This window comes from Hermetia illucens, chromosome 6 (assembly GCF_905115235.1).
Source record: "Hermetia illucens chromosome 6, iHerIll2.2.curated.20191125, whole genome shotgun sequence".
NCBI classification, from domain to species: Eukaryota; Metazoa; Arthropoda; class Insecta; order Diptera; family Stratiomyidae; genus Hermetia; species Hermetia illucens.
The window spans coordinates 89,238,559-89,265,870 of record NC_051854.1 but is presented as its reverse complement, the minus strand read 5'-3'; the positions used below and the strand labels follow the sequence as shown (position 1 = coordinate 89,265,870).

Genomic DNA, 27,312 nt, shown 5'->3' with positions numbered 1-27,312 from the left:
ATTCGCGAATTTCTACTATCCAAGCTACAACAACACTTGGACTAATAAAGGGTTATTCCTTCTCACCAGTTCGGATTTTGAAAAAAACATGGAACTGTTGAACAAGTTCATCGACTAGCCTCCGCGATAAGTCATGTCACTTTCATATTGAAGAACCGAACGTGTCCTCCAGTTAAGTTTAATGGCGAATCCATTCGTCAATCAGAAGTTAAAATACCTAGGAATATACCTAGACAGAAGGCTTACTTAGGAAAAACATATTTGGGCCAAAAAAACTCAGGTCAACCTAAGATTCAAAAACCTGCACTGGCTACTCAACAAATTTTCCAAGCTGCCCTTGGAATTCAAAGTGCTGATATATAAAGCAACGATAAAGCCAATCTGGGCTACCGATCCCCAAAGATGTGTAGATCTGCTCGCACGTCCAACATCGAAAGCCTTCAAAGAATGCAGTCTAAAATATTGAGAACAATTACTTCTGCACCGTGGTACATCAGAAACTACAATATCCGCCGTGACGCCGGTCTAGACCTGCGCCGAGGTCCACCAATTCGATGACCCTAAAAGCTATCTTGCGCCCTGTCCTACCCCGTCGTTCCATTTCAGGCAGGGTCTGCCTCGTCTTCTTTTTCTACCATAGATATTGCCCCAATACACTTTTCGGGCTGGATTATCCTCATCCATACGGATTAAGTGACCCGCTTACCGCAACCTATTGAGCCGAATTTTATTCACAACCTGACGGTCATGGTATCGCTCGTAGATTTCGTCGTTAGTTAGGCTACGGAATCGTCCATCCTCATGTAGGGGGCCAAACATTCTTCGGAGGATTTTTCTCTCGAACGCGGCCAAGAGTTTGCAATTTCTCTTGCTAAGAACCCAAGGACTGGCAAGATCATAGTCTTGTACAGTAAGAGCTTTGACCCTATGGTGGGACGTTTCGAGCGAAACAGTTTTTGTAAGCTGAAATAGGCTCTGTTGACAGTTAACAATCGTGCCCGGATTTCCTCATCGTAGCTGTTATCGGTTGTAATTTCCGACCCTAGATAGAAGAAATTTTCAACGGTCTCAAAGTTGTTGTCTCCCATCTTTATTCTTCCCGTTTCAACAATGCGGTTTCATGGTGTTGGTTGGTTGGTTGACCCAAGATATCGCGCCGTCTGCTCGATCTGAATGAAGACAGTTTGTACGTCACGAGTCGTTCTTTCATGATGTCGATATCGTCAGCCTAAGCCAGTAGTTGGGTGGACTTATCACGGATCACTTTTTCCAGGACCAGCTTAAAGAGGAGGATGTTGAATGGTCTCGAGAGTGATCCTGTCGATGAACAACAACAGTTTTTCCATCGCTTGCCGCAGATAGAAAATCTGATCTGTCGCTGATTTGCCTAGAGCCAATGGTGTTCTAGGGGGGCTATCCGGCCTAGCAAGATAGCGGAGAATATCTTATAGATGGTACTCAGCAACGTGATACCTCTATAATTGCTGTACTGTGTAATATCTCCCTTCTTATGTATGAGAATGATAATGCCTCTTTGCCAGCCGTCAGGCATTGATTCGGTGTCCCACATCTTGAGCACATGATGATGAATGAACCACTTGGTGTAATTGGTGGCCTCCATATTTAACCAATTCGGCTGTAACTCCATCGGCTCCTGGCGACTTATGATTTTTAAGCCGCTGAATTGCACAGAATGTTTCTTCCAAACTTGGTGGTGGCAGTATTTGTGCGTCGTCTTCAGTTGGCGGGACCTCCAACTCGCCAATGTTCTGTTTGTTCAATAGGTCATCAAAGTGCTCAACCCATCGCTCTAATAACTCCATTCTGTCGGAAATCAGATTTCCCTCTTTGTCTCGGCAGGATCAACATCGAGGTGTGTAAGGCTATATCCTACTGACTTGTTGGGAAAACTTGCGCGCCTGGTGCGGTTGCTCCCTGTACTTTTCGAGTTCACAGACCTGTTGGTTCTCCCAGGCTTCCTTTTTCCGTCTGTGAAGTCGCTTCTCCGCTCGCCGGAATTCATGATGAGTCTCCGCGCATGCCCGCGTTCTTTGAGAATGCAACATTACTCTGTATGCAGCATTTTTCCATTCCGTTGCTAGCTTACATTCATCGTCGAACCAGCCGTTCCGACTCCTTTTGTGGCTGGGACCAACTATGTTTTTTGCCGTATTTATGATTACGTTCTTCAGTTGATTGTGAATATCATTTGTTGGTGCTTCATTTCCAGGTTGTCTGTTAACTGTGGTTATTACGGCATCCGTTTCCCCTCTATAGATGTTACGGAGAGCTATGTTTTGGATGGCTTCAGTGTTAACTATCCCCTGATTGTCAGAGGGGATTCTGGGCGGTGTTTGCTATTCGAGCTCGGAGCACCATGCCAACGAGATAGCGATCCGAGTCTATTGGCCCCCCTATATGTTCTAATATTCATCAAGGGTGAGAGGTGGCGGCGTTCGGTCAACACGTGGTCAATTTGATTAAAAGTGGTCCCGTCTGGAGAGGCCCAAGTTTGTTTGTGGACCGCTTTCCGCGCAAACCAGGTACTTCCAACAACCATTACGTGTGACACTGCTAATTGAATAATCCGCAGTCCGTTATCATTTATATTTTGATGTAAGTCATGGGAGCCAACGTATTGCCTGAATACAGCCTCCGTCACTACTTGACTGTTAACATTCCCAAGTATGATTTTGACATCGTACCTGGGACAATCTTCAAGAGTTCGTTCTACTGCCTCGTAGAAGGTATTGTTCTCCGATTCTGCAGTCTTCTCTGTATGGGCATGAACGTTAATAAGGCTTATATTTCTAAATTTGCCTGCCAAGCGCAGACTCTATTACTGTTCATTTATATATTAGTTGTATAGTGCCTCTTCTCCAGGAAACCGGTCCCTGTCCAACGCATCTCCTGCAACGTTGTTACATCATTCCTATATTGAGACAGGGTATCGGGTAGCGGCTTGGCAGTTCCATTTCTGTACAACGAGCGCGTTCCATGAGAAAATGCTCAAATCGTTATTCCGTTGTCGTTGCCGCGTTCGATTCCGAGGCTCCTATTGTGGCTTCGTAACGAGTTGTTTTCCGTGTAGGGTTGTCTGCCCTACCCAACCCTCAACCTGGAGGACCAGTTGGTACAATTTGTCCCGTTTTTAGGCACGGGAGACTCGCCTTCATTCTTCTCCGTCTGCAACTTTTCGTTAAGAAAGAGCTCCCAGCGGTCATCACGTGGAGGTGGAGATATTGTTTGGTAATAGAGCTATTGGTGTTGGTTCAGCAGGCGTTTCCTAGGTTTTATGCTCCATCGTGGGTACCAATCCACGTTTCGCCCTGGGACCTATACTACCCTTTGACCACCACCATTCCATCCACATCACCAATATTTCCAGGCGCAGCAGGTGTTTCATGCCAATGTATATGTATAAATAAATAGTTTGCAAATTACCTCAATCTATCCGCTACGCAAAAATCTATTAGTTTGCACATCGGCATGGGAAAATAGATGACCAATGATAATGTTTGAAAATTTCGAGTCCGGGGAATTGAAAGATAAGCAGGTTTTGTGATAATAGATAATTGGATAATATAGGGTTGAATTGGGATTTGAAGATATCAAAAAAAGGATAATCGTGGTACCGAAAAATGCTAGATAGAATGAAAAGGAAGGGCGTCACTTACAAGCAAATTTATCTTTACATCTGCTCGGTTCAGAACATCCTCTATTTGATAGACAACAATTATTTCTTTATACCTAATACAGATTTAATTTTATTCCAATAATTGAATTTACTTATTAATTAATCTTCTTTCTGTTATCTTATTCTAGCATCATTTTCTGGATACGGAATTATTGGCAGATCAAAACGTCGTCATCCACGTGGCACAAAACGAGGACGACCACGTGGCTCTAAGCGAGGAGGTGGTACAGGCAGCTTGGGTCGATCGGATGCGCCACCATCATCAACAGCTAGTTCCGCCGGTAAGTTGCAATTTCCTCTCAAATCAACCCCTTTCACTTGAATAGATCCTATCGCCACTTATTTGTTGCGGAACATTTTTATCTGATGCGTTTCTAAACAAGCACCTACTCCAGCTATCAGCCAAGAAAGAGCTACGCTTTTTGTGCGTTTTTATCATGTTCTCCATTCTCTATTGACTGTGATCACGTTTACATAGCTTACATAAGTAGCTGAGGGCCATTATGAATTTTTGATATAAATCCTGGATGCGTTCTCGAGAGTACTCAATTAAGTATCCATATTGATTACACCCCATAAGGGCACGTGCTAACGCCGCATAATGCGTAATGTCACGACTGCTCGCATGTGTGATAGCCGAGATTTGGCTTAAATCTGAGCTAAGCCGCTTAACAGCCCATTGAGAAAGAGGAACACTATGCAGAACATATCACTCCTCGTGGCTGTGATTGTGACTCATCTGCCAGATTGCTCATTTTCGTTTTGATATAAAATGCCCCATTTATTACCGTCGATAGATACAGTTTGTGCCGGAGGAGGAACAGTAAGTGTATTCAGTTCCCGGCGTGAGATTTTTGCTCGGTACAAGCTTTAAAGGATATTTTTCCATTAGCGTCTGAATCCTACTTTCGAAGCATATCCCTTTTCTACGATTCTTGACGACTGTAAGCCCCAAATTTGAGAAGTTCGAAAGCGTTTATGAAGTCGGCCCAGTTCAACGGAACAATCGACTTCAACATTTTTATCTGCGCACTGTATACAGATAAGGCATATCTTTCCGATTATAGATTTCTCGAATGATAACAATTCATTCTAATTGAACTGAATAGTCTACCTTGGGTTTCAGCATCGTGACGTCGTATCAAATAGCTGGATTATGTCGCAATGGTGCCATTAGCTAATTACATAGTCATGTTACGTAGAGAACTTTCATTTCCCAAAATTTTCTATTCTCCTGTTAACTGCACTCTAATAGCGGAGGCGTCCATTCACACAAGGATACCCATCAGTGCTTCATATTTGATAAGCCGATTTGCCTTGTAATATGGATTTGAACCTTTCATCACTCTTACTTAGAACGGCCATTTATGTAATTCTTTTTAATCTCTCTTCCGCTTTTATGGGAGGTTTGACTGAATTCTACGTGAATAATAAAAGATGTTGATGAATGATTTAAATTCAAGATAAAATGTATGTTTGCTGGGGTCCTTTATGTCCAGAATAACATACCATGGATAGGCAGATGAACGTTTCGTTTTGAATTATGCTATGTTCTCCGTTAATTAAGTTCCTTCGTGAATTTCCTATTCAGATCCAAAATTTTCTTAATACCAAGGCTTACAAAATTCCTTCCACTAACAGGTAATACAGACAATCTAACCAACACTGGCGAGGGAACATTCCAACCGACGGTACCACCGGTTATCAAGAGAGGACCAGGCCGACCGCGACTAAAGCCAAGTGGCCCAACAAATCAAGGATATCGAGGTGCACCAAGAACTAGAAAACCTATCGGACCATTAGTCGTCCCATTAGGACAAAGCCCAGCCGCCACTCCGTTGAACCGTAGTCCTGTTATGAGCCCAGCTCCAAGCCCTGCCCATGATCGATCTTACATAGAGCAAGATTAAAATGATTATTATTGTATTTGATTAATTTAATTGTAGGCTAACATAATGTTCAAAATAATAATAAATTTCAATATGAGTAATAAGTACTTCATGTAATTAATTGTGAGTAAATAAAGTAGTTCTGTTTTCGATCAAGCTATATATTGTCTTCTTATTATTTATAAATATGCAATGGACTAAGAAGGTAAGAGCACTAATAGAAGACATTCGTGTGGCTTTATTACGACATTCGACCATAGAAAGCCCAAAGACTGCAACCACGAATTCTGTGAAAGCCTGTGGCCCACTTCTGTTCCTCTCATTTCATCATCAAGAACACGAAGCTAAAAATGGAAAATAAAAACAAGTCGGAAATCGAGAGGTTGGAAACTGCAGGTACCAAAGGTTTTGTTGTTTTCTCTACGGCGACCTGGTCTGATTATGCTTCAGATTAAGGTTGAATAATTCAGTAAGTCATCACACGGCGTCCATCCGGTGGACGCTGGAAACCGTCTTCAGAAGGACCAAGAGCGCAAGTGGGTCTGATGAGGCGGGGAGTTGAGCCGAAGCAACAGTCCGGGGATCGTCCTCCCTGCACTGGAGATGGTGCAACAGGACTCCAAACCAAGGTGGAACAGCACACGCCGAGGGCCGCGTGGTGTTGGTCTTTAGTATGCGAACTCTGAATAACTTCGGCACCTTCAATTTCAAATAAGACCCTTACCCTAGTGGCCAGGCTAGCCAGGGTGGACATTCTCCCCGGGCTACTCGTGGGAGCAAAACATGGACTCCATTTGATAAAAACAAAAAACCGATGATAAAAGAAGAGATGTTGATGCCAATCATATCTTTGGAGAACGAGCTGCTGGCATCCAGCCACGAGACAGTAGCTGTCGAGAGCAATACAATCGCTGCTAGCCGTAGCACCCCTGTGTTGAGCCGAATTGCAGCGAGACGGCATACGAACTAGTGGTTTCCAGCTCGGAACCCGCTGCCATCAAGCTGGATGTAGCGAGTACTAGCTACAGTACTCCTAACCCAAAACCGCCGACGTCGGGGCCCCCCTCAAAAGCAAAGACCGACAAGAATGGCGGTCACCGGAAACCAGCTAAGAAGCGAAGGCCCACTGGTCATCTCCAACACCCCAAAGACGAACACACGGAGTTCATCCCCTGCTTTGATTCCTCTCAGGTGGTCCATGGGTTCCAGGTTATAGCTTGCGAGGAACAATTTTCGGTTCGTGTGTCGCTAAGATCAGTGACGCCTAGAAGATCGTAAAGCTCAAAGTTATCCTCTGGGACAAGATTCCCAGCAGACCGGTCGCTCACATCTGGTTACTTAAGATCCGCATGGTTAAGGATATATTCGTCCAATCCCTGCACCTTGAAAACCCCAGGATTCGCTTGGGCGACTGAGTCGTTACCAAGGAGGAAGAACCCCAGACGAAGAGTCAACTTTTCCTGCTTCGTACGGAGAGTACCTGGAGGCACTGGAAAATGGAGACTATAAAGTGCGGTTCGGAGTCAGGCAAGTGTTCGGCTCTGCAAAACCGGACGACGACCTGGAAGCAGTCGACGCCGTCAACGAGTTGTTGGAGGAGATGAGGATCGATGGTCTAACGGGAACAGACAAACCCCCCACGAAAGCAGATCATGCTGAAGGTAACGCAGATTAATCTACAGCACTCGAAATGCGCGCGACATCGACATCTAGTAGAGAAGCCCTGGATCGGAGGGGACCGAACCATCAAACGACTCCAAAGCAAATTTGAAATAATTAAGACTTGCCTTTTCTTCTCACTAGGGGTTCCGGAAATATCGGTATTCGCAGGATTAATAAATATTACTAGCGAAAAAAAGGCAGATCTTAATTAACCTAACCTTAAAGAAGTAGTAATATGCTGTTATTAACTGTATTGAGGCACGTACCAGAATAAAAAGCATCTTGACGCCTTGATGTCATATGCATGCTCCACCATGATTTTTTTCTGATTTTTTGGTTGGATAGTTTCTGAGAATGGTCCTTAATTTAAATGTCTTCTTTCTGATTCCCTCACCCCGCTCCCCCTCCCATTGCAATCGGCGTCAAAACTTAGACCTGGTCCAGAAAATACTAATCAAGACTTTTGCTTTGATGATCGGGTGTGACATACATTGAATCGATTATAATAAAGTTTTGTGCCTTTCTTTTAGTATACTTTACCGTTCTTCACGAGCTAACACTTCCCTTGAGTTTTCTCCCTCGCGCCTGTAACTAGCTTTACATTATACAGACGCCACCCACAAAACTCCCGTCTCTGCACTTGCGCAAGGTGGTTATGACACAACTTCTTTCATCAGGGTCAATCCAGGGCATTTAACTGTTGGTCTTAACTCTATAATCAACCAGACGATCGGGATTCTCTTTTTGCTCAAGATGACTATATGGGTTTTTTTTTCAGTACAAACCACCACCTATCAGGAGGAAGGAAAAATGTCTTCTTTCAAGCAAGTATTCAACGCGCCGAGCAGAAGCCCTAGCTGATGTTGAAACACCACTTTGTATTCCTCTGCCGGGATATCATGAGACCCTGGCGCCTTCTTCTTTTGTCATCAACTCGTACGGGATTTACAGGAGATAGTGCGTGTATAATATGGTTCAGCCTTCAGTGAACAAGTGTTCCCCACCGATTTTTGGGGCTTCCAGTTTGTAACCGTGTCCCCCGGGTCCCCATTCACTTCGTCGACTAGGTCCTACTAGCAGCGAACTTTGCTTTCATTTATCGAGTTACGGATTCTCATTCTAGCTTTGCCATTGCGCAACATTCCTACTCTTGCTCGTTTAGGCTCCATCCGAAGTTCTGCAATTTCCTCCGTCCCCAAACACGTAGAAGGTTTGCTAAGTCCGCTGACAAGCTACTTGCTCTCCCAATAGGCCCTTCATCGCTTCCTAAAACATACTGTTTCTCTTTGTTTTCTGGCTTAATTCGACGAGGACGCCACCACCCTTCGCTTTCCAAATGGTGGTCACTTCTCCTCCGCTGACTTTATGATGAATGCGCTTTACAACTGCCTCGCCTTTCCTCTTCGGCTTTCGCAAATACAGTCGACTGCGCTTTCACTCGGTTTATATTCGAAGTCGTCTGCCCCACTGTCTTTCTTTTCAGAAAAGGAAAACTTCATGGTACTGGCGTTTCCCTCCACGCTCCGGGCGTCATATCATCGAGTCTTCTTCATTTGACTGTGTGTCTCGTCCGGAATTTCAGCTCTTATTACGTCCTTCGCTGGGCGCTGTGGCGAGCGATGCAATTTTGTGCACAAATGCAACCAACACTTTCTTCACTCCTTCTCAGTTATGTCATTTTTGTTCTCTATGGAAGTTTTTACTAGCGCATCGTGTACAAGGAAGGAAGTCACAAAGGGGTGTACCATCGAGAACATAGCCTCTACCCCAGTTCCCTGAAACCTGACCTATGCCTAGCTGATTTTGATACTCACGGACGGATTATCACTCGCTCGGGGCAACACATATTCAGTGCATACTAAGGGTTGCCTCCTATACACTCTACAGCTACCACTTTGGCAGAGCTAGTCTCACATCACCCCATCGACGTCGGCAAAGAGCTCTCGACGACTCCGGGAGCTCGCAGTTCACTATCCACCGAGGATAGTACCTAGAATGTCGATATAATGTACTCACCACCTTGAGTTCGTCCATTCTTTTGTAGACGTGATGACCTTCCCGGCTTTAGGCATGCTATTTCCTACTAGGTGAGTCTCAAGATAATTTCCTGGTGATCGCTGGAGATATATGGTCAGGTATACGATTGAGGCAGACTCCCTTTTCCGAAAAGTGTTTGTTGGCGAGAACAAGCCCCTTATAATCTTCGATCCTATGTGTTGCTCTCTTTGTTTCCCCACTCTAGTGACCACGCATTAAAATTTCCGTCATTGCATCCCATTGCGTCGTGACAAGGAACCCCCCTTAAAAATAAAGTATGTAGAAGTATGTAATTCACTATATATGTGAGCGTCCACAGTTTCCACCTTCGCACCAAATTTCAATCGGTGCCAATCGGTACACCCGTTTTGATAAAAGAGCGTGTAACAGACAGACATGGAGCCGATATTAGACACAAGAGAGGAAGTAAGTCGCTTCCCAAGAGGTCCGGTCTATTATCAAGTGGATGCGGACTCAGGATTCCCTACATCCTGAACAATAAATGTGAGTTTTTTTTAATTTCTTGGAAATACGTCTCCATATTTGGAACTGGTTGACCCGCGGATGGTCAAAGGGTCAAAGGGTAGTATAGGTCCCGGGGCGAAACGTGGATTGGTACCCACGATGGAGCATAAAACCTGGGAAATGCCTGCTGAACCAACACCAACAGCTCTACTACCAAACCCTATCTCCACCTCCACGTGGTGACCGCTGGGAGCTCTTTCTCGACAAAAAACTGCAGACGGAGAAGGATGAAGGCGAGTCTCCCGCACCTAAAAACGGGACAAATTGTACCAACTGGTCCTCCAGGTTGGGGGTTGGGTAGGGCTGACAACCCTACACGGAAAACAACATGTTACGAAGCCACAACAGGAGCCTCGGATAGGACGGATGTTAAAACGACGGACCAGCCAACGACAAAGAAACAACGATTTGCGCATTTTCTCATGGAACGTGCGCTCCCTGTACAGAGATGAAGCTGATAAGCAGATAGCCGATACCCTGTCCCAATATAGGGCTGATGTAACAGCGTTGCTAGAGATGCGATGGATAGGGACCGGTTTCCTGGAGAAGAGCCACTACACCATATATTATAGCGGCCATCCAGTAAACCATGTGCTCGGAGTAGGTTTCTTAGTCAGCCAAAAAATGAAACCTGCTGTTATCGGCTTTGAAAGTATAAGCGAACGGCTATGCACTCTGCGCTTGCGAGGCAAGTTTAGAAATATAAGCCTCATAAATGTTCACGCCCCTACAGAGGAGACTGCAGAGTCGGAGAAGGATACCTTCTACGAGGCAGTAGAAAGAACCCTCGAAGCCTGTCCCAGATATGATATCAAAATCATACTTGGGGATTTTAACAGCCAAGTAGGGAAAGAGCCCGTATTCAGTCGATACGTTGGCTCCCATAGCTTACACGAACAAATGATAACGGACTGCGGACTATTCAATTAGCAGGGTCACACGAAATGGTTGTTGGAAGTACCTGGTTTGCGCGGAAAGCGGTCCACAAACATACGTGGGCCTCTCCAGACGGGACCACTTTCAACCAAATTGACCACGTGTTGATCGAACGCCGCCACCTCTCAGCCTTGATGAATGTCAGAACATATAGGGGGGCCAATATAGACTCGGATCACTATCTCGTTGGCATGGTGCTCCGAGCTCGAATAACAATACCACCTAGAATCCCCTCTGACAATCAGGTGAGAGTGAACACTGAAGCCATCCACAACACAACCCTCCGCGACACCTATAAGAGGGAAATGGATGCCGCAATAACCGCAGTCAATAGAGGACCTGGAGATGAAGCATCAACTAATGATCTTCACAACCACCTGAAGAACGTTATCATGGATACGGCCACAAATATACTTGGCCCCAGCCGCAAAAGGAGTCGGAACGGCTGGTTTGACGATGAATGTAAGCTAGCAACGGAACGGAAGAATGCCGCATACCGAGTAATGTTGCATTCTCAAAGAACGCGGGCACGCGCAGAGACTTATCACGAACTCCGTCGAGCGGAGAAGCGACTTCACAGACGGAAAAAGGAAGCCTGGGAGAACCAACAAGTCTGTGAACTAGAAAAGTACAGGGAACAACCGCACCAGGCGCGGAAGTTTTACCAACAAGTCAGCAGGATGAACCCTTATACACCTCGATGCTCATCCTGCCGAGACAAAGAGGGAAATCTGATTTCCGACAGAATGGGCATATTAGAGCGATGGGTTGAGTACTTTGATGAGCTACTGAACAACCAGAACATCGGCGAGTTGGAGGTCCCGCCAACTGAAGACGACGGACAAATACTGCCACCACCAAGTTTAGGAGAAACAGTCCGTGCAATTCATCGGCTAAAAAATCATAAGTCGCCAGGAGCCGATGGAATTACAGCCGAATTGGTTAAATATGGAGGCGACCAGTTACACCAAGTGGTTCATCAACTTCTGCTCAAGGTATGGGACAGCGAATCAATGCCTGACGATTGGCAGCGAGGCATAATCTGTCTCATACATAAAAAGGGAGATATCACACAGTGCAGCAATTATAGAGGTATCACGTTGCTGAGTACCATCTATAAGATATTCTCCACTATCTTGCTAGGCCGGATAGCCCCATACGCCCAGAACATCATTGGCCCATACCAAAGAGGCTTCACTCCAGGCAAATCAGCAACAGATCAGATTTTCTCTCTGCGGCAGGCGATGGAAAAACTGTTGGAATATGGACAACAGTTGCACCATCTGTTCATCGACTTTAAAGCCGCCTATGATAGCATAGCCAGGGTAAAACTGCACACGGTCATGAGAGAATTCGGTATCCCGACGAAATTAATAAGACTGACTAGGCTGACCCTGACCAATGTGCGAGGCCAGATAAAAGCAGCAGGATCACTCTCAAGACCATTCGACATCAACAACGGTCTACGATAAGGGGATGCGCTATCATGCGTCCTCTTTAACCTGGCCCTCGAGAAAGTGATCCGTGATGCTGAGGTGAATGCAAGAGGTACGATCCTCTTCAAGTCCACCCAACTACTGGCCTATGCTGACGATATCGACATCATGGGAAGAACCACCCGAGACGTTCAAACTGCCTTCATCCAGATCGAGCAGGCGGAGTTAGGCGCGAGATCTTGGGCTGCACATCAATGAAGGCAAGACAAACTACACGGTGGCAACGTCAGCACCGAAGACGAATCAACCAACAACATCAAACCGCACTGGTCAAACACAAGCACGAACAAGAATAAGGATAGGGGAATACAACTTTGAGACCGTTGACAATTTCTCCTATCTAGGGTCGAAAATCACAACCGATAACAACTACGATGATGAAATCCGCGCACGGTTGTTGTCAGCCAACAGAGCCTACTTCAACTTACAAAGACTGTTCCGCTCGAAACGTCTCACCATAGGGTCAAAGCTCTTACTGTACAAGACTATGATCTTGCCAGTCCTCATGTATTCCTCGGAAACTTGGGTTCTTAGCAAGAAAAATTGCCAACTCTTGGCCGCGTTCGAGAGAAGAATCTTCCGAAGAATTTTTGGCCCCCTACATGAGGATGGACGATTCCGTAGCCTACACAATGACGAAATCTATGAGCGATACCATGACCGTCCGGTTGTGGATAAAATCCGGCTCAATAGGTTACGGTGGGCGGGTCACTTAATCCGTATGGATGAAGATGATCCCACCCGGAAAGTCTATAAGGGCAATATCTATGGTAGGAAAAGAAGACGAGGCAGACCCTGCCTAAGATGGAGCGATGGCGTGGGCCAGGACGCCAGACAGCTTTTAGGGATATCGAATTGGTGGACCTCGGCGCAAAACCGGGATGTCTGGAGTTCCTTATTGAGGCAGGCCTAGACCGGATACCGGTTGTTGCGCCGTTGATGATGACGATGACCCGCGGATACATAGCAGTCCATTTTTTGAACCTCGACCTTTTATTAATTGAACTCTGTATAATGAAGGAAAAAAATTTTCTAAAAATCTCAGGTTGTCCCCGCCGCAGAAGATGCCAAATTTTGTACCACTCCACTAAAAACGAAATGCGAGAGATCGATGTTCATGAAAGAGTGCATCTAGGGGAGAACTAGATTGATATTAAACGCTGTAAGCCACCTCCTTCCTAGAAATGCAGGGGGGGGGGCTTGTGGTTCTCTCCATGAAGTATGTGTCGCTTTATGGTAATTTTTCAGAAATATTAGAGATTAGGGAAAGTTATGCTATTTACGTGAATAATATCATTTAATCGAAGGGTAAGTCCTTAGTCCGGACCCCATTAAATGGATTCCGTTTATCCGTTAGCACAACTATAGACACGAAAGTTTGATCCTTGTACGAAATCTTTTAGGATGTGCATATGTCATACATTTCTGTATATTGAAATATAAGCACTGGTTTAAGGTTTATAAGGGTATTAGGTTGTTGCAAATGAAATGGTCGTTTTTGTACTCAAATTTGAAACGACTGTAAAGCTTGCAAAAATTTATTTATTTAATCAAAATAGGTGCCAGTCGATTCAAAACACTTCTCCCAGTGAGATTCAAGAGCATTTATGCCAGTTTCGTAGAAGTCCAACTGTCGGGTGTTGATAAATTCGTCGAAGGCAATTTAGACAGCCTCTTCGTTCCTAAATTGTTTTTCCGCCGAAAAATGATCCAAATGCTTAAAAAAGTGGTAGTCGGTTGGCGAAAGGTCCAGTGAATATGGTGGATGCGGCAGAGTCTCATTCTGCAATTCGTTCAACGTTTGAAGCGTTGTTCTGGAAACATGAGGTCGTGCATTGTCGTGAAGGAGTATCACACCATCTCTGTTGACCAATCTCGGCCGTTGAATACTCAATTTTTGGTGCATTTCCTCGAGTTGGGCACAGTATTTCTGTGCATTTATCGTTTCTCCAGGTGCCAAAAAAAATAGTGGATAACTCCAGCTGTAAATCACCAAACAGTTACCAACACCTTCGGATGAAGGCTCCGTTTCGGCATATGCTTTGGTGGCTCATCAGCATCTAGCCATTGTGCTGATTGGCGACGATTGTCGTATAATATCCACCTTTTATCACATGTCACTATTCTGTGCAATAAGGGATCGGTTCTGTTGCGGGTGAGTAGAGAACTACAAATTTCCATTCGAAGCGCCATGTTTTGCTCCGTAAGGGCATACGGAACCCATTTGCCGAGCTTTTTCACCTTTCCAAGTTGTTGCAAGTGCCGGGAAACTGGAATAGTGTACGCCCAGTTTCTCTGCAATGTCCCTCACAGACTGACGAGTGTCGGATTCGACTAGCAAACGCAGCTCGTCGTTGTCAATCGATAGTCCTGGATATCCACGTGGCTTACTTTGAAGGTTTACGTCGCCTACCCGGAATTTTTCCAAGCACCGCCGTGTGGTTCGTTCAATTACCGTATCAGCTCCAAATGCGCTGTTAAGGTTCTTAGTCGCCTCCGCCGCTTTATGACCGAGTTTGAACTCATACAGAAAAAGTATACGTTCTTGGCTCTTTTCCATCCTTTTTTCCTTTCTATTCTATTCCCTGTATGTCCGGATAGCTGAGTGGTTAGAGCACAAGACTGTCGTACGGAAGGTCGTGGTTCAAATCTCGCTGGTGGCAGTGGGATTTGTATCATGATTTGACGTTGGATACCAGTCGACTCAGCTGTGAATGAGTACCTGAGTCAAATCAGGGTAATAATCTCGGGCGAGCGTAATGCTGACCACATTGCCTCCTACAGTGTACTGTTACAGTCTTGATTGAAGTGCTCTAACACACTTCAAGGCCCTGATCCAATATGGATTGTTGTGCCAACGATTATTATTATTATTCCCTGTTGTCCCAACGATGGTCAAAACTGAAATGACTCCTTGATTAAATGTAGGAGTATTTATACTTCAATATTCAACATCAACAGCGCCAACTGGTGATGGTTTGATATACCAAAATCGGAACTAACTTCACTTGATTGCCAAAACGGCCATTTCATATGCAACAACCTAATAATTTTTGCCAATCCCAATTAAAACAAGAGAGAATTCCAGAGACGGAATGAAGTGGAATCAAATAGAATTTTTAAAACTGGATCAGGACAAAAAAGCCAGAATGGAAATATAACAAAAGATTTTCTTGATAGGAGCAAGTTAAAATTTCCATGTCAGTATCGTATTACTAACTCTATCCATAAAGATAGCAAGTAGATATCCGAACGTTTTCGAGTCTTTGTGAACATCTTGAGAATTCTATGACCGTGCTAAATACCGGCGCGATTGCTTGTTACAGGTGAATCTTTGTTATGCTGCGGTTTATGACTGTGGCTGAATGACTGCTTTCTGGCCTCTGAGGTCATAGCACAACAAAAATAAAACCTCGCTCCTATCTTCCCTTCTGTACAATGTCGGCTGTTACCGGAGTCCAGAGATACTCTCATGAGCCATGGACCATTATGCATCCGAATATTGTTCTCCGTAAATCATTTAATTTTATTGTTTGGGTGTTAGAGCGTTTCCAGTATATTTTTGGAGCCTCTAAAACTTGTCTTCGCATTTAGTTTCGGCATTTTATTATATCGTTTTGTAAAAATAATTAAGAAATGTAGAATGACCAATGGAAATTGAAGAGACCACGCGCATGTAGATGGAATCATGGCAAGCGGAATAATTACTTTGATGAAAGTGTATTCACATGAGTAGACTAAGTGGATGAATACCATTTTATATGACTTTTATTGAGATATGTGTGTATATCTCACAGATAAATATCTTGGGATTCTATTACGGACATGGCAAGGTTAGGGATTGCACATTACAACCTGTATTGCTCTCTAATTACTTTACAGTGGCAATCAGGCCGCAAGTTGTTCCATTTGAAGCTCCTTGGGTTTTATTGTGTTGTTCTCATCAGCGGCTGCACGAGACTCAAGGGACTTTCTATATGGCATTTCTCCATAAATGGTATGAATAACTCGGAAATGTACACAACTCGATTCCTCGGAAAATTACAAAGTCCATTGAGGAAATTATTGAATGTGATTTATGAGCTGGCCATTTACCAAATAACTGCAGGTTGACCTGAATAATTTGAATCACCACGAGTTGGTCTGAAAATTTAGGCTAACACATATACCACGTTTCATTGGAAAATGCGCAAATCGTTATTCCGTTGTCGGGTTCGTCTTTGTATTGTCAGTCGAGTGCAAGGCTCCTTTTGTGGCTTCGTAACAAGTTGTTTTCCGTGCAGGGTTGTCAGGCCTACTTAACCCCAACCTGGAGGACCAGTTGTTACAATTTGTCTCGTTTTTAGTCGCGGGAGACTCTCCGTCTGTAGCTTTTCGTTAAGAAAGGACTCCCAGCGGTCACCACGTGGAGGTGAAGATAGGGTTTCGGCCTGGGACCTATACTACCTTTTTGCCGACCACTTTTCATGACCGAATTATTCGTTATAAAATTAACTTCTTTTCGTGTCTTTCAAGAAGCAGTTCATAAGTGGCTAATCGCCTTTCCTGCTGTCTTTCGGTCAACCTGTACCTGATTTCCTTCTTTTTCGATGAATCCAAGTTTATGTATGTATTTTCCAAGTATCGTTGAACCAACATAGAAATATTCATCATCAACGGCGCAACAATCGGTATCCGGTCTAGGCCTGCCTTAATAAGGAACTCCAGACATCTCGGTTTTGCGCCGATATCGGATTTTATCCATAACCAGTCATGGTATCGCCCATAGATTTCGTCATTGTGTAGGCTACGGAATCGTCCATCCTCATGCAGGGGGCCAAAAATTCTTCGGAGGATTCTTCTCTCGAACGCGGCCATTTTTCTTGCTAAGAACCCAAGTTTCCGAGGAATACATGAGGACTGGCAAGATCATAGTCTTGTACAGTAAGAGCTTTGACCCTATGGTGAAGCGGAACAGTCTTTGTAAGCTGAAATAGGCTCTGTTGGCTGACAACAACCGTGCGCGGATTCATCATCATAGCTGTTATCAGTTGTGATTTTCGACCCTAGATAGGATAAATTGTCAACGGTCTCAAAGTTGTATTCTCCTATCCTTATTCTTCCTGTATGACCAGTGCGGTTTGATGTTGTCGGTGCTGACGTTGCCACCATATAGGTATATTGCTACTGATCATTCCTGCACCGACAAAATTTTCCATTTTCGGATGATTAAAAAAAAAACTTTGTGCACTTCAACTGTCTGTCAAATATTATATCAGAATTTAACAAAAAACACGCACCAGCGACATCTCTTTTAAAACGCCTGTTATTTATTCCACCTTCTACACTACTACTACCCCATATATTGTAGCGGTCAGCCAGTAAACTATATGCTCTGAGTAGGTTTTTTAGTTAGCCAAAAAAAAATCAACCTGCTGTAAGGGAGCGGCTATGCACTCTGCGTTTGCCAGACAAATTTCGAAATATAAACCTCATTAAAGCTCACGCCTCTACAAGCTAGAGTAGAGAGTCAACAAAGGATACCTTCTGCAAGTCAGTGAAACAAACTCTCGAAGCCTGCTTCACGTGCAATATCAAAATTCAGATTTTAACAGCCAGAAAATACATCGGGATACATAATTTGCATAAAACTACCAATGGCAAAGGTTTGCACATTATTCAACTGGTAGTGCCACACGAAATGGCCACAAACGAAAGTGGGTTTCTCCAGACGGGACTACTTTCAATCAAATTGACCACGTGTTAATTGAACGCTGACACTTCTCGGCCATAATGACTTTTTTTTTAGGAGGTGGATCTTCAAAAGACACTGGTCTGGACACACCAGCGTGTGGGATTTTTACCCACTAAAACCACCCCCGACTCCCTTCCTGCCCCGCGGAACCACCATAAGGTATTACATCACGGGGCGGAGTCAGCTAATTCTAGCTTAATCCCATTTCTTCTATACGCGGCGTACGTGACCGCGCTTTTCTCCTCTCCTCTACCTTTCGCAATTTATCTTGAACAGATGCGATCATGCAGTCGGCCGCATCCCAATTCTCTCGTTTTGCTAGCATTTTCGTCACCAGATTTTCTGGTACCAGTAGCTCTCCTAGAGTCTCCTCTAGATTCCTCCTTTCTTCCACAAATCTCGGACAGTGGAAGAATATATGCTCTGGGTCCTCTGGGACTCCATCGCAATTAGGACAATCGGGTGAGGTCTCCAATTTAAACCTGCGCAGGTATTGGCGATATCCTCCATGCCCCGTGAGAAACTGGGTGAGATTATAATCTCGCCGTGTCGTCTCTCCAACCAATCTTTGATGGCAGGAATGAGCCTGTGAGTCCACCGACCCTTTCCCGAGCGTTTCCACCACTCTTGCCATCTATTTATGGATCTCTCCCTCTCAGCGTTCTTCGTCGGCAATAAGGAAGAGATTGGCTTCGTATGGTATATATTTGCCATACCATCTGCCAAGATGTCAATCGGCATCATTTCAGAGATGACGAATGCTGTCCTTCTGTATACTGCACTCAGTTTGTTAGTGTTAACTGACGTCTGCAATGCCTCGCTCCAAACTGGTGTCGCATAGAGCATGATTGAGGTCACCACCCTGGCTATAAGCAGCCTACAGGTATGCCGTGACCCTCTCACGTTGGGCATCATCCTCGCCAGGGCCATCCTAGCAGTGGACGATCTATCGCAAACATACTCCACATGTTGCTTATAACTGAGCTTCCTGTCTATCACCACCCCCAAGTATTTGATGGTCGGCTTGGAAGTGATGATATGATTTCCGATTCTTATACAGGCGTAGTTACTCTTCCGGCGCTTCGTGATGAGGACCGCTTCTGTTTTTTCCTCCGCCATAGTCAGACCTGAGCTCTCTAGCCAACTTTTAACAGCACTGATTGCTTCGTTTGAGTATAACTCAGCATCTTCGAGATGCTTTGCGACAACCACCAGTACTATGTCGTCAGCGTAACCCACCACTGTGGCTTTCTCCGGAAGGGGAAGATTAAGTACATTGTTATACATGATGTTCCACAGTAGTGGGCCCAATACGGAGCCCTGCGGGACACCCGCTTAAACAACGTATTCCTGCGGTCCGTCATCAGTGTCGTACCAGAGCCTCCTTTCAGTTAAATAACTATCGACAATTGCGGCGAGATAGGCGGGAATACCAACCTTCGCTACAGATTTGCGTATTAGATTCCAATTGGCTGAATTGAATGCATTTTTCACGTCTAGGGTTACTACCACGCAATATTGCTGGTACTACCCTTTCCGTGGATTGCATCTTCGGCCAAACCAGTAACCAATCTGATGGCATTAATAGTTGATCTGGCTTTACGGAACCCATACTGCCGATCTGAAAGGCCGCCTTGGCTCTCAACAACCGGGAGTAATCTATTATAGATTGCCCGCTCTAACATTTTCCCCACCGTGTCCAAAAAACATATGGGTGGGTATGAGGATGGTTCACCTGGAGGTTTACCAGGCTTAGGCAGAAGCACCAACTTCTGCCACTTCCATACCGCTGGAAAGATTCCCTCGGACATGTACGCTTCGAACAACTCAGCGAACATGTCCGGCCTGGATTTCACGGCAAGCTTAAGGGCCTTATTCGGTACTCCGTCCAAAGCCGGTGCTTTATTGTCTTCTATTCTGTCGCAGATCTCCAGCAGTTCGTCTCTGCTGACTGAAGGAATTACCGTCACATTCAGAGGTGGTTGGAATATGTCGGTGTTCTCCTCTTGCTGGGGGAATAATCCCTGGATGATTTTCAGCAAGAGGATGGGGCATGTGATCTGCGGAGAGGAACGGCCTCTGAATCGTCCCATCACGATTCTATAAGCACTCCCCCACGGGTTTATGTCCGCTTCTGATCATAGCTCCTTAAAGCATTCTCCTTGCTTCGCTGGATGGCGAGCTTGAGGGTTTTGCGGGCTGCCTTATAGGCGCACTCTTTTTGCCCCTGATCGACTCTACCTACCGCCCTCTGAGCCGCCCTGTTGACCGCAAGCCCATATTGCCGCTCCACCAGTCGAATCTGTGACCCATATGCCACCGTGACGGCTTCTATACGGTTCACTTATGATGGCAACTTCCATCTCAGATTCGAACGTGGTCTGATCAAGTAAATCTTGAGCGACCCTGCAATGATTCAGGTTTATTTGAATAAACCTCATTTTCTCATTGCAGTGAGCGCCTTCCTAAATTCCGGACATTTGCCACTTCCGGCAATGTGCCGGTTATCCTGTCCCTCTTTTGCTTCGCACAATAGGCATTTGGGGTCCCTATTGCCCTCTCTGGCGATATGGCCTTTCTCCCCACACCCCCTGCATCGATCGGATCGATCAATGCTGCTGGTGCATGCCTTCGCGAAGTGCCCAAACATGAGGCATTTAAAGCACCTCTTTAGTGAATTTTGTTCTCTTAAACGGCAGACAACCCATCCAATCCGAACCCTTCCGGCAGTTAACAACATCTGCGCTGCCTCCGCTGGTACTCGTATTGTGGCCGTTTGAGTGCCACCATATGCTTTTCGTAGGCCCACAACAGACTCCTCTGTAAGGTCCTTCAACTTGAATCGCTCCTTCAGAGCAGTACAAATTTCGCCTTTCGATGTGACTTCATCGAGATCCTTACATTGTATATAGATCTCATGGTTTTGGGCACGCACTGCGGCGTTCTACCCAAGTGAGTTTTTCACTTGAGTGCGAATGTCATCAGCTTTTCCCACGCTGGATCTTTTCAGCTCGAACATGAGATCTCCTTTCTGGGTTCTTTGGATTCTGTTCACATTTCCGCTCAGATCTTTTAGGTCGGGATCTGCTTTGACCTTTTTGAGTATCTCCGCGTAGGACAGATTGCCCTTAATGGAGATAACAATCGCATCTGGACGAGTTCGCACTTTTGCTTTTCGTTTCGCTCTTTTGTTGGTAACTTTAGTCCATCCATCGTTTTCGTTCGTCTTGTTCGTCGAGTTTCCTACATTCGCTGTACGCTTTCCTCCTGTCCACCTTTTTTTTCTTAGGCGCCTGTTGATTATTTATAGGATCCCCCTCTTTTTCACGTACTCTTTTATTTCGCTGTGATTCGATAATAGTACGTTTAGGCGTCACTTGGGTCGCTTGTGATACTGTTGGCATAGCCATAATGACTGTCAGTATATATATATATAGTGGAGTCAATATAGTCTCGGAACTGGTCCAAATGTCGGCAATGATTGTGGAAGTGGCGGATGAGCAAATTCTTCTGGTCAAATCTGCTCGAAGTACTCTCGCTATCTATCCGTCGCGGCTCGATAGTTGGTGAGCATAGTACCGTTCTTGTCATTAATGCAACATAAGTGTTCGATATCCTCTGTGCGTTCGTTACGGCTTTTGGGAAGTCGATACAGATCTCTCTCGGCACCCGCGTGTCCAGTTTATCGTAAAAATTTGTGTAATGGTCTTCTCGGATGACAACGATTGCTTTCTTTGCTTCCCGGTTGGCATTCTTATAAATTTTGCGAATTGGCAAGTATTGTATCGCCGAAAAATATATGATAGAAGCGTTTCTTTTCACGGACCTTCATTTCAACATGGTCATTCCAGAGCGAAGTATCTCGTTTGGTGTACCGCTTACCCGGCTTGGTGACCCCGAGGGTTGCAGAGGCCGCTTTGTGGATTAATGCCTGAGTTAATCAGGACGTTGGGGAGAAAATTCGGCCCCGGACTGAAAATTATATGAGCGATGTGTGTGTGTGTGTGTGTGTGTGTGGTGGGGAGAAGCTACAGCTTCTGAGCACTCAGGCCGTGTTGGCCCATTGTACTCGCGTCCCCCGTCTAACGGAATATTCCGGATTCGTTAACATATCGTAGGATTTCCGTTAGTGGATGTGATGCTACCCGTCGTAATTGGAGAACATCGGCACCAAAGATTCGATGCCTGATACGTCCATAGGCGGGGCATTCACATAGGAAATGCTCCGTGGATTCCGCTTCCTCATTACAGGAGGGACACGTATCATCTTCGGTAATTCCTATTCTGAACATATGCCCAGCTAGTGAATTATGGCCTGTCAGAATGCCCACAATACACCTGCAAGTCCTCCTGCTTTTTGATAGGATAAACTTAGCGGTACGTATGTTGGCTTCTGGCAGGAAAAGTTTGGTGTGTCGAGCAGCATTTAGGCTCTGCCACCTGTCATTATGGGAAACTTGTTCCCAGTTTTTGAAAACAGATTTAGCCAATGCTACTGATACCCCAATTGCTGGCTCCGGTCCCTGCATAGGGGAGATTGACCCCTCTTTCGCTAAAGCGTCCGAGATTTCATTCCCTTCTATGCCACAGTGACCAGGTACCCAGAGTAGTTCCACCGTATTGAATCTAGACATAGAATTCAAACGGTTTCTGCATTCCTGAACGATTTTCGAGGTGATCAAAGGACTGCTCAATGCCCTCAGTGCAGCTTGACTGTCACTGCAGATTGCGATGCGCCTGCCCTTCAACCGCTCCTCAATCACCCAGTTTGCCACCCTTAGGATCGCATAAACTTCGGCTTGAAAAACCGTTGCATATTGTCCCAAAGGAAAAGCCCACTTCTCGTTTTTGTTCGAGAGGTAGACTCCGGCTCCAGAACCCTCTTCTGTTTTTGAACCATCGGTGTAGAAGACTTCCGTATATCCCTCCACGCATTCCTCTGGGTCTTCCCAGTCCTCTCTACGCTTGAGGGTAACTACATATCTTCTACCAAACAGATGTATGGGGACACGAGAATCGGAAGGCATTGTAAGAACTGGATTGAGTCCTCCCAGTAACTCTTCCAATGCTCTGTGCCCCCCACATCCGTTGTTTTCCCATAGATCTAATCGAATTAGCCTATGAGCTGCTCTCATTGCAGTGGTTTGAATAAATATGTCCAGGGGCTGCAAATTGAGTAGTGCATTCAGAGCTGCGCCGGATGTCGTGCTCATGGCACCAGTGATACCCAGACAAACAGTTCTTTGCAGTGCAGCTAGTTTACGGTGAAAACCTTTTTGTCTCACCTTAACCCACCACACTACGGATGCATATATGAACATCGGCCTAATGATGGCAACGTATATCCACATTACCACATGAGGCCTGAGTCCCCATGTCGAGGCAAAGGTCCGTCTGCACAGCCCATAAGCTGTGAGAGCTCGTTTCATCTTTACCTCTACATGTTTGTTCCATGTTTCATGTTTGTTATCTAGAGTAACCCCCAGGTATTTCACTTCTTCGGAGAGTTGAAGGGTAGTACCCCTCATCTCAGGGAGGCAAAGTCCATCCAGTTTTCTCCTTTTTGTGAATAAAACCATTGTGGTTTTATTTGGATTAACTGACAAACCATGTCTAGGGCACCAGCTGTCTATCAAATCAACGGCACGCTGTATATTCCTACACACCGTTCCAAGATCCCGATCAACAGCAAGTACAGCCACGTCATCAGCATAAGCTTGAGCGTGTATTGGCAAATTTTGCAGTTCGCATAGCAGTGAGTCGATCAGCATACTCCACAGAAGCGGCGAAAGTACACCTCCTTGGGGGCAGCCCTTCGTTGCCTCCGTAGTCAGGTAGCGATCGACCCCTTAATTAAAGCATCATCAACACCATGCGCTCTGGCGGCATCACAAAGTTTTTGAAAAGGCGCACAGTCAAAAGCCCCTTCAATGTCCACAAACACCCCCATCGCGTACTCACCATTCAAAGTTGCATCCTCTATCTTTGTGACCAAAGAATGAAGAGCAGACTCACAGGACTTTCCACGTTGGTAAGCATGCTGGTTTTCACTAAGTGGGTGTGACCTAAGTGCCTTTCCACGAATGTGACGCTCCACCAGTCTCTCCAAACCTTTCAGCAAGAATGAAGTCAAGCTGATCTGTCTAAAGTTCTTTGGATTAGAATAGTCATCTTTCCCAGGTTTCGGTATGAAAACTACCTGCCAAGAAGAAGGCACGTAGCCCAGAGCAACACATCCTCGAAAAATATTTGTTAGAGGTCGCTCTGAATGCTCCATACCCTCCTTTAGCATTGCCGGATAGATGCCATCCACGCCACGTGCTTTGAAATGTTCAAAGGACAGTATGGCAGCTCTCACCTTTTCATGGGTAACAACCGCTTTCGCAGTGTTCCAGTTCCCCTTGCAACACTTGCGTGTTGAAGGGGTTGCAAGAACCGTCAACTCTCCCCCTACCACTTCTCTCACCCGTTCTCCCGGGTGGTGTACTTCCAGGAGGGTCTGTACTGAATCCAGTCTGGAGCTCGTGAAAGTACCGTCGGGTTTTCTAAGAGAATCCAACTTGGCCGACTCATCCCTTTTGAGGACTCTGCACAGCCTTGAAGTCTCCCTTTCGCCTTCCAGTTCCTCACAGTACGCTCCAAAGGAGTCTCGTTTCGAGCACCTCAGGAGCCTCTTATATTCACATTGTGAGTTCCTGAAATTTAACCACTCTTCGTCCTTGTTACAAGCACGATTTAGAAGTCGCCTGGTTGATTTCCTGAGTTTTTGCAGTTCTCGGTTCCACCAAGGAACCGTTTTACCGCTTTGGCCTCGGGAAATAGGACAAGCCTCTTCATAGCACTCTAAAAGTGTGCCGTTCAGAGTTTTCAATACATCTTCCAGCACCAAAGGAGTCGCCTAGGCAACTGTACTTTATTGCCAAGAAGTTCATTGAACTTTGCCCAATCCGTTTTCCTAGGGTTCCGTCTTTGTACTGCAGACTGTTCGCCCGCAATAGTCAGATTGAATTCTAGATATCAGTGATCTGACAGTGAGATCTCGTCTAGCACTCGCCAGTGTGTAATCAACTCTAACAATTTTGGGGTACAAATTGTTAGGTCAATTACTTCGCTTCTTCTCGGTCCCACGAACGTAGGGGCGCACCCCACGTTTGCAGTCATAAGACCAGCTGAAGTGATGAAATCAAATAGCTTCTCTCCTCTTGGATTGCATTTGCTACTGCCCCAACAAATATGTTGAGCATTCGCATCGCAACCTATTAAGAGTTCGAGACCACTTGATTCTGCATACGCCACCAGATCCCTAAGTTCTTGCGTCGGTGGAGGATACAAAGAATCATAGGGTAAATAAGCGGAGGCAACTATGATGTTTTTCCTCTCGCCATTTATCTGGTATTGTATGATGACCGTAGCTAAGTCCTGGGAACAATATTGTCTCAGCATAGTTGCCTCTAACCGTCTTGACAATAGGACGCAAGCTCTCGGTCTTATGCATCTTTCGTCGTAGAAGATCCTAGCCCCCTTTACTGATCCAATACCACAGATTCTGTTGAATCGAACCCACGGTTCTTGCACCAGAAAGATATAGGGGAAATCCTGTAGCTTTGTCATTCTCGCTGCCAACAGGTAGGAGGGAGCTTTGGCATGCTGCAGGTTGATTTGACCAATCTTTATGTTTTTCGACATAAACTTAGTCTATTGTCTTATAGAAAACAGTTAGAAGCGTATGCGGCAGTCCGCGTATGACGGGGTTTCCCCCACACCGTACCGCCAGAGACTCGATCCCCTCGTGATTGATTTCTCTGAGAAAAGCCGTACTTGGGAGTACCGCAATTCCCATGTTCTCATCCACGAAAGATCTCACCTCATCCCGCAGAGCATTCGTCTGTTTTCTACTTAGCACCTTACTTGGTGCGGTGTCCGGGTTGCATAGATTCGATCACTCGAACTGGCATTAAGTCAGTTTCGTTCACGTCTCTGGCTTCCCTTCCTTCCGCCTGTTCCTTGGAAGGTGTAGGAGAAGTTACTAGCAGGTAGGATTCACTCTGTAGTCCCTTCCCCAGTGCGAGCCCCCATACGGGGGTTACTCCCTCATTTTTTAGTCCATGGATCCCTAGTTTGGAGCGTAGCACCCCAAGCATTAAGAATCGAAAAAAAACCAAAAATTTGACTGACGGTTTCGTCCAGGGCAGAGGCAACTCATCAGACGCTGCCTCACCTCTGCCCTGGGAGCAGGGTGACCGAAAGTGCCAACAGGTGGAAAGACGCTCTCTTTTATCATCACAAAAACACGACAAAGTTGCGAGTTATATTGGACTTAAAACGCCAGTCGTTGTAGTCTAAGCTAGACTAAAGCTAGGTTGTTGTTTAGGATCTGCGGGATCCGAAGTCCCCATCCACGCTGCTCCCAGGGTAGAGGTGAGGCAGCGTCTGATGAGTTGCCTCTGCCCTGGACGAAACCGTCAGTCAAATTTTTGGTTTTTTTCGATTCTGACAGAAAGGTTTCCTATAGTGTCAGGGCTTCACCTAGTAGATGGTCTTGCCTCCACTTTGTTTAATCTGATACTCGAGTATGTCGTCAGGAAGGTGACAACAGTTGATACTATAAGTATGTTACTGGTAAAATTCGTGCAATTGGTGGCCTACGCAGACGACGTAGACATTTTTGCGCGATCGATGCTTCGTGCGGAGGAAATGTTCGAGCAGTTCGAATCAGCAGCGAGTGAAGTGGGGCTCAAAGTCAACGAATCCAAAACCAAATACATGACCAAACTCAAAAGGCGGCTACTAGAATGCAGAACATTGCAATTGGCCAGTACAATTCGTCTACCTAGGAGTGCTAATCTCAAAGGACGGAAATGAAAAATACGAAATCCAAAGGTGGTTTACTACTGTTCATAAAGTATTTGATGCGGTCCTCCCCATAATGCGATCAAGAAAAGTACACAGAGATAAAAACCTACGCATCCACAAGACACAAGGATGCAAGACGTGGTTTCTCACGCAAATGTCAGAAAAGCGAAATATTTTCGGAGCCGTAAAGAAAGGATATGTCTGGTGAATCAGATACAATCATAAATTGTATGAATTATTTGACGACCTACCAGCATCGATGCTAGTCAAAATTCGGAAACTGCAATGGGCTGGTCACATCGAACGAGGAAAGGATTCCGAAACGAGTGCTGAAAGGCAGAGCCGGCAAGCCAAGGAAATGTTGGGAGGACTGAGTGGACGCAGATTGCATATCAATTCTAAGATTTTCTAACTACAGCACGCGCCTTTTAGATCGAGATAATTGGAGGCGATGCACCCCGGAGGCGAGACCTCGATCATCTA

The 27,312-nt window shown here is 45.5% G+C and overlaps 1 protein-coding gene across 1 annotated transcript in view; it reads left to right on the top strand.

Moving 5' to 3' along the window:
- Window positions 1–5,746, top strand: part of LOC119658951 (chromatin-remodeling ATPase INO80) — a 193,031-nt gene extending 187,285 nt beyond the window's left edge. The window contains exons 16-17 of the mRNA XM_038066824.1: window positions 3,826–3,978; window positions 5,339–5,746. Coding sequence (XP_037922752.1) covers window positions 3,826–3,978; window positions 5,339–5,607 — 422 coding nt within the window. The 3' untranslated portion in view covers window positions 5,608–5,746. The remainder of the gene's footprint in view (window positions 1–3,825; window positions 3,979–5,338) is intronic.
- The last annotated feature ends 21,566 nt before the right edge of the window (window positions 5,747–27,312 follow it).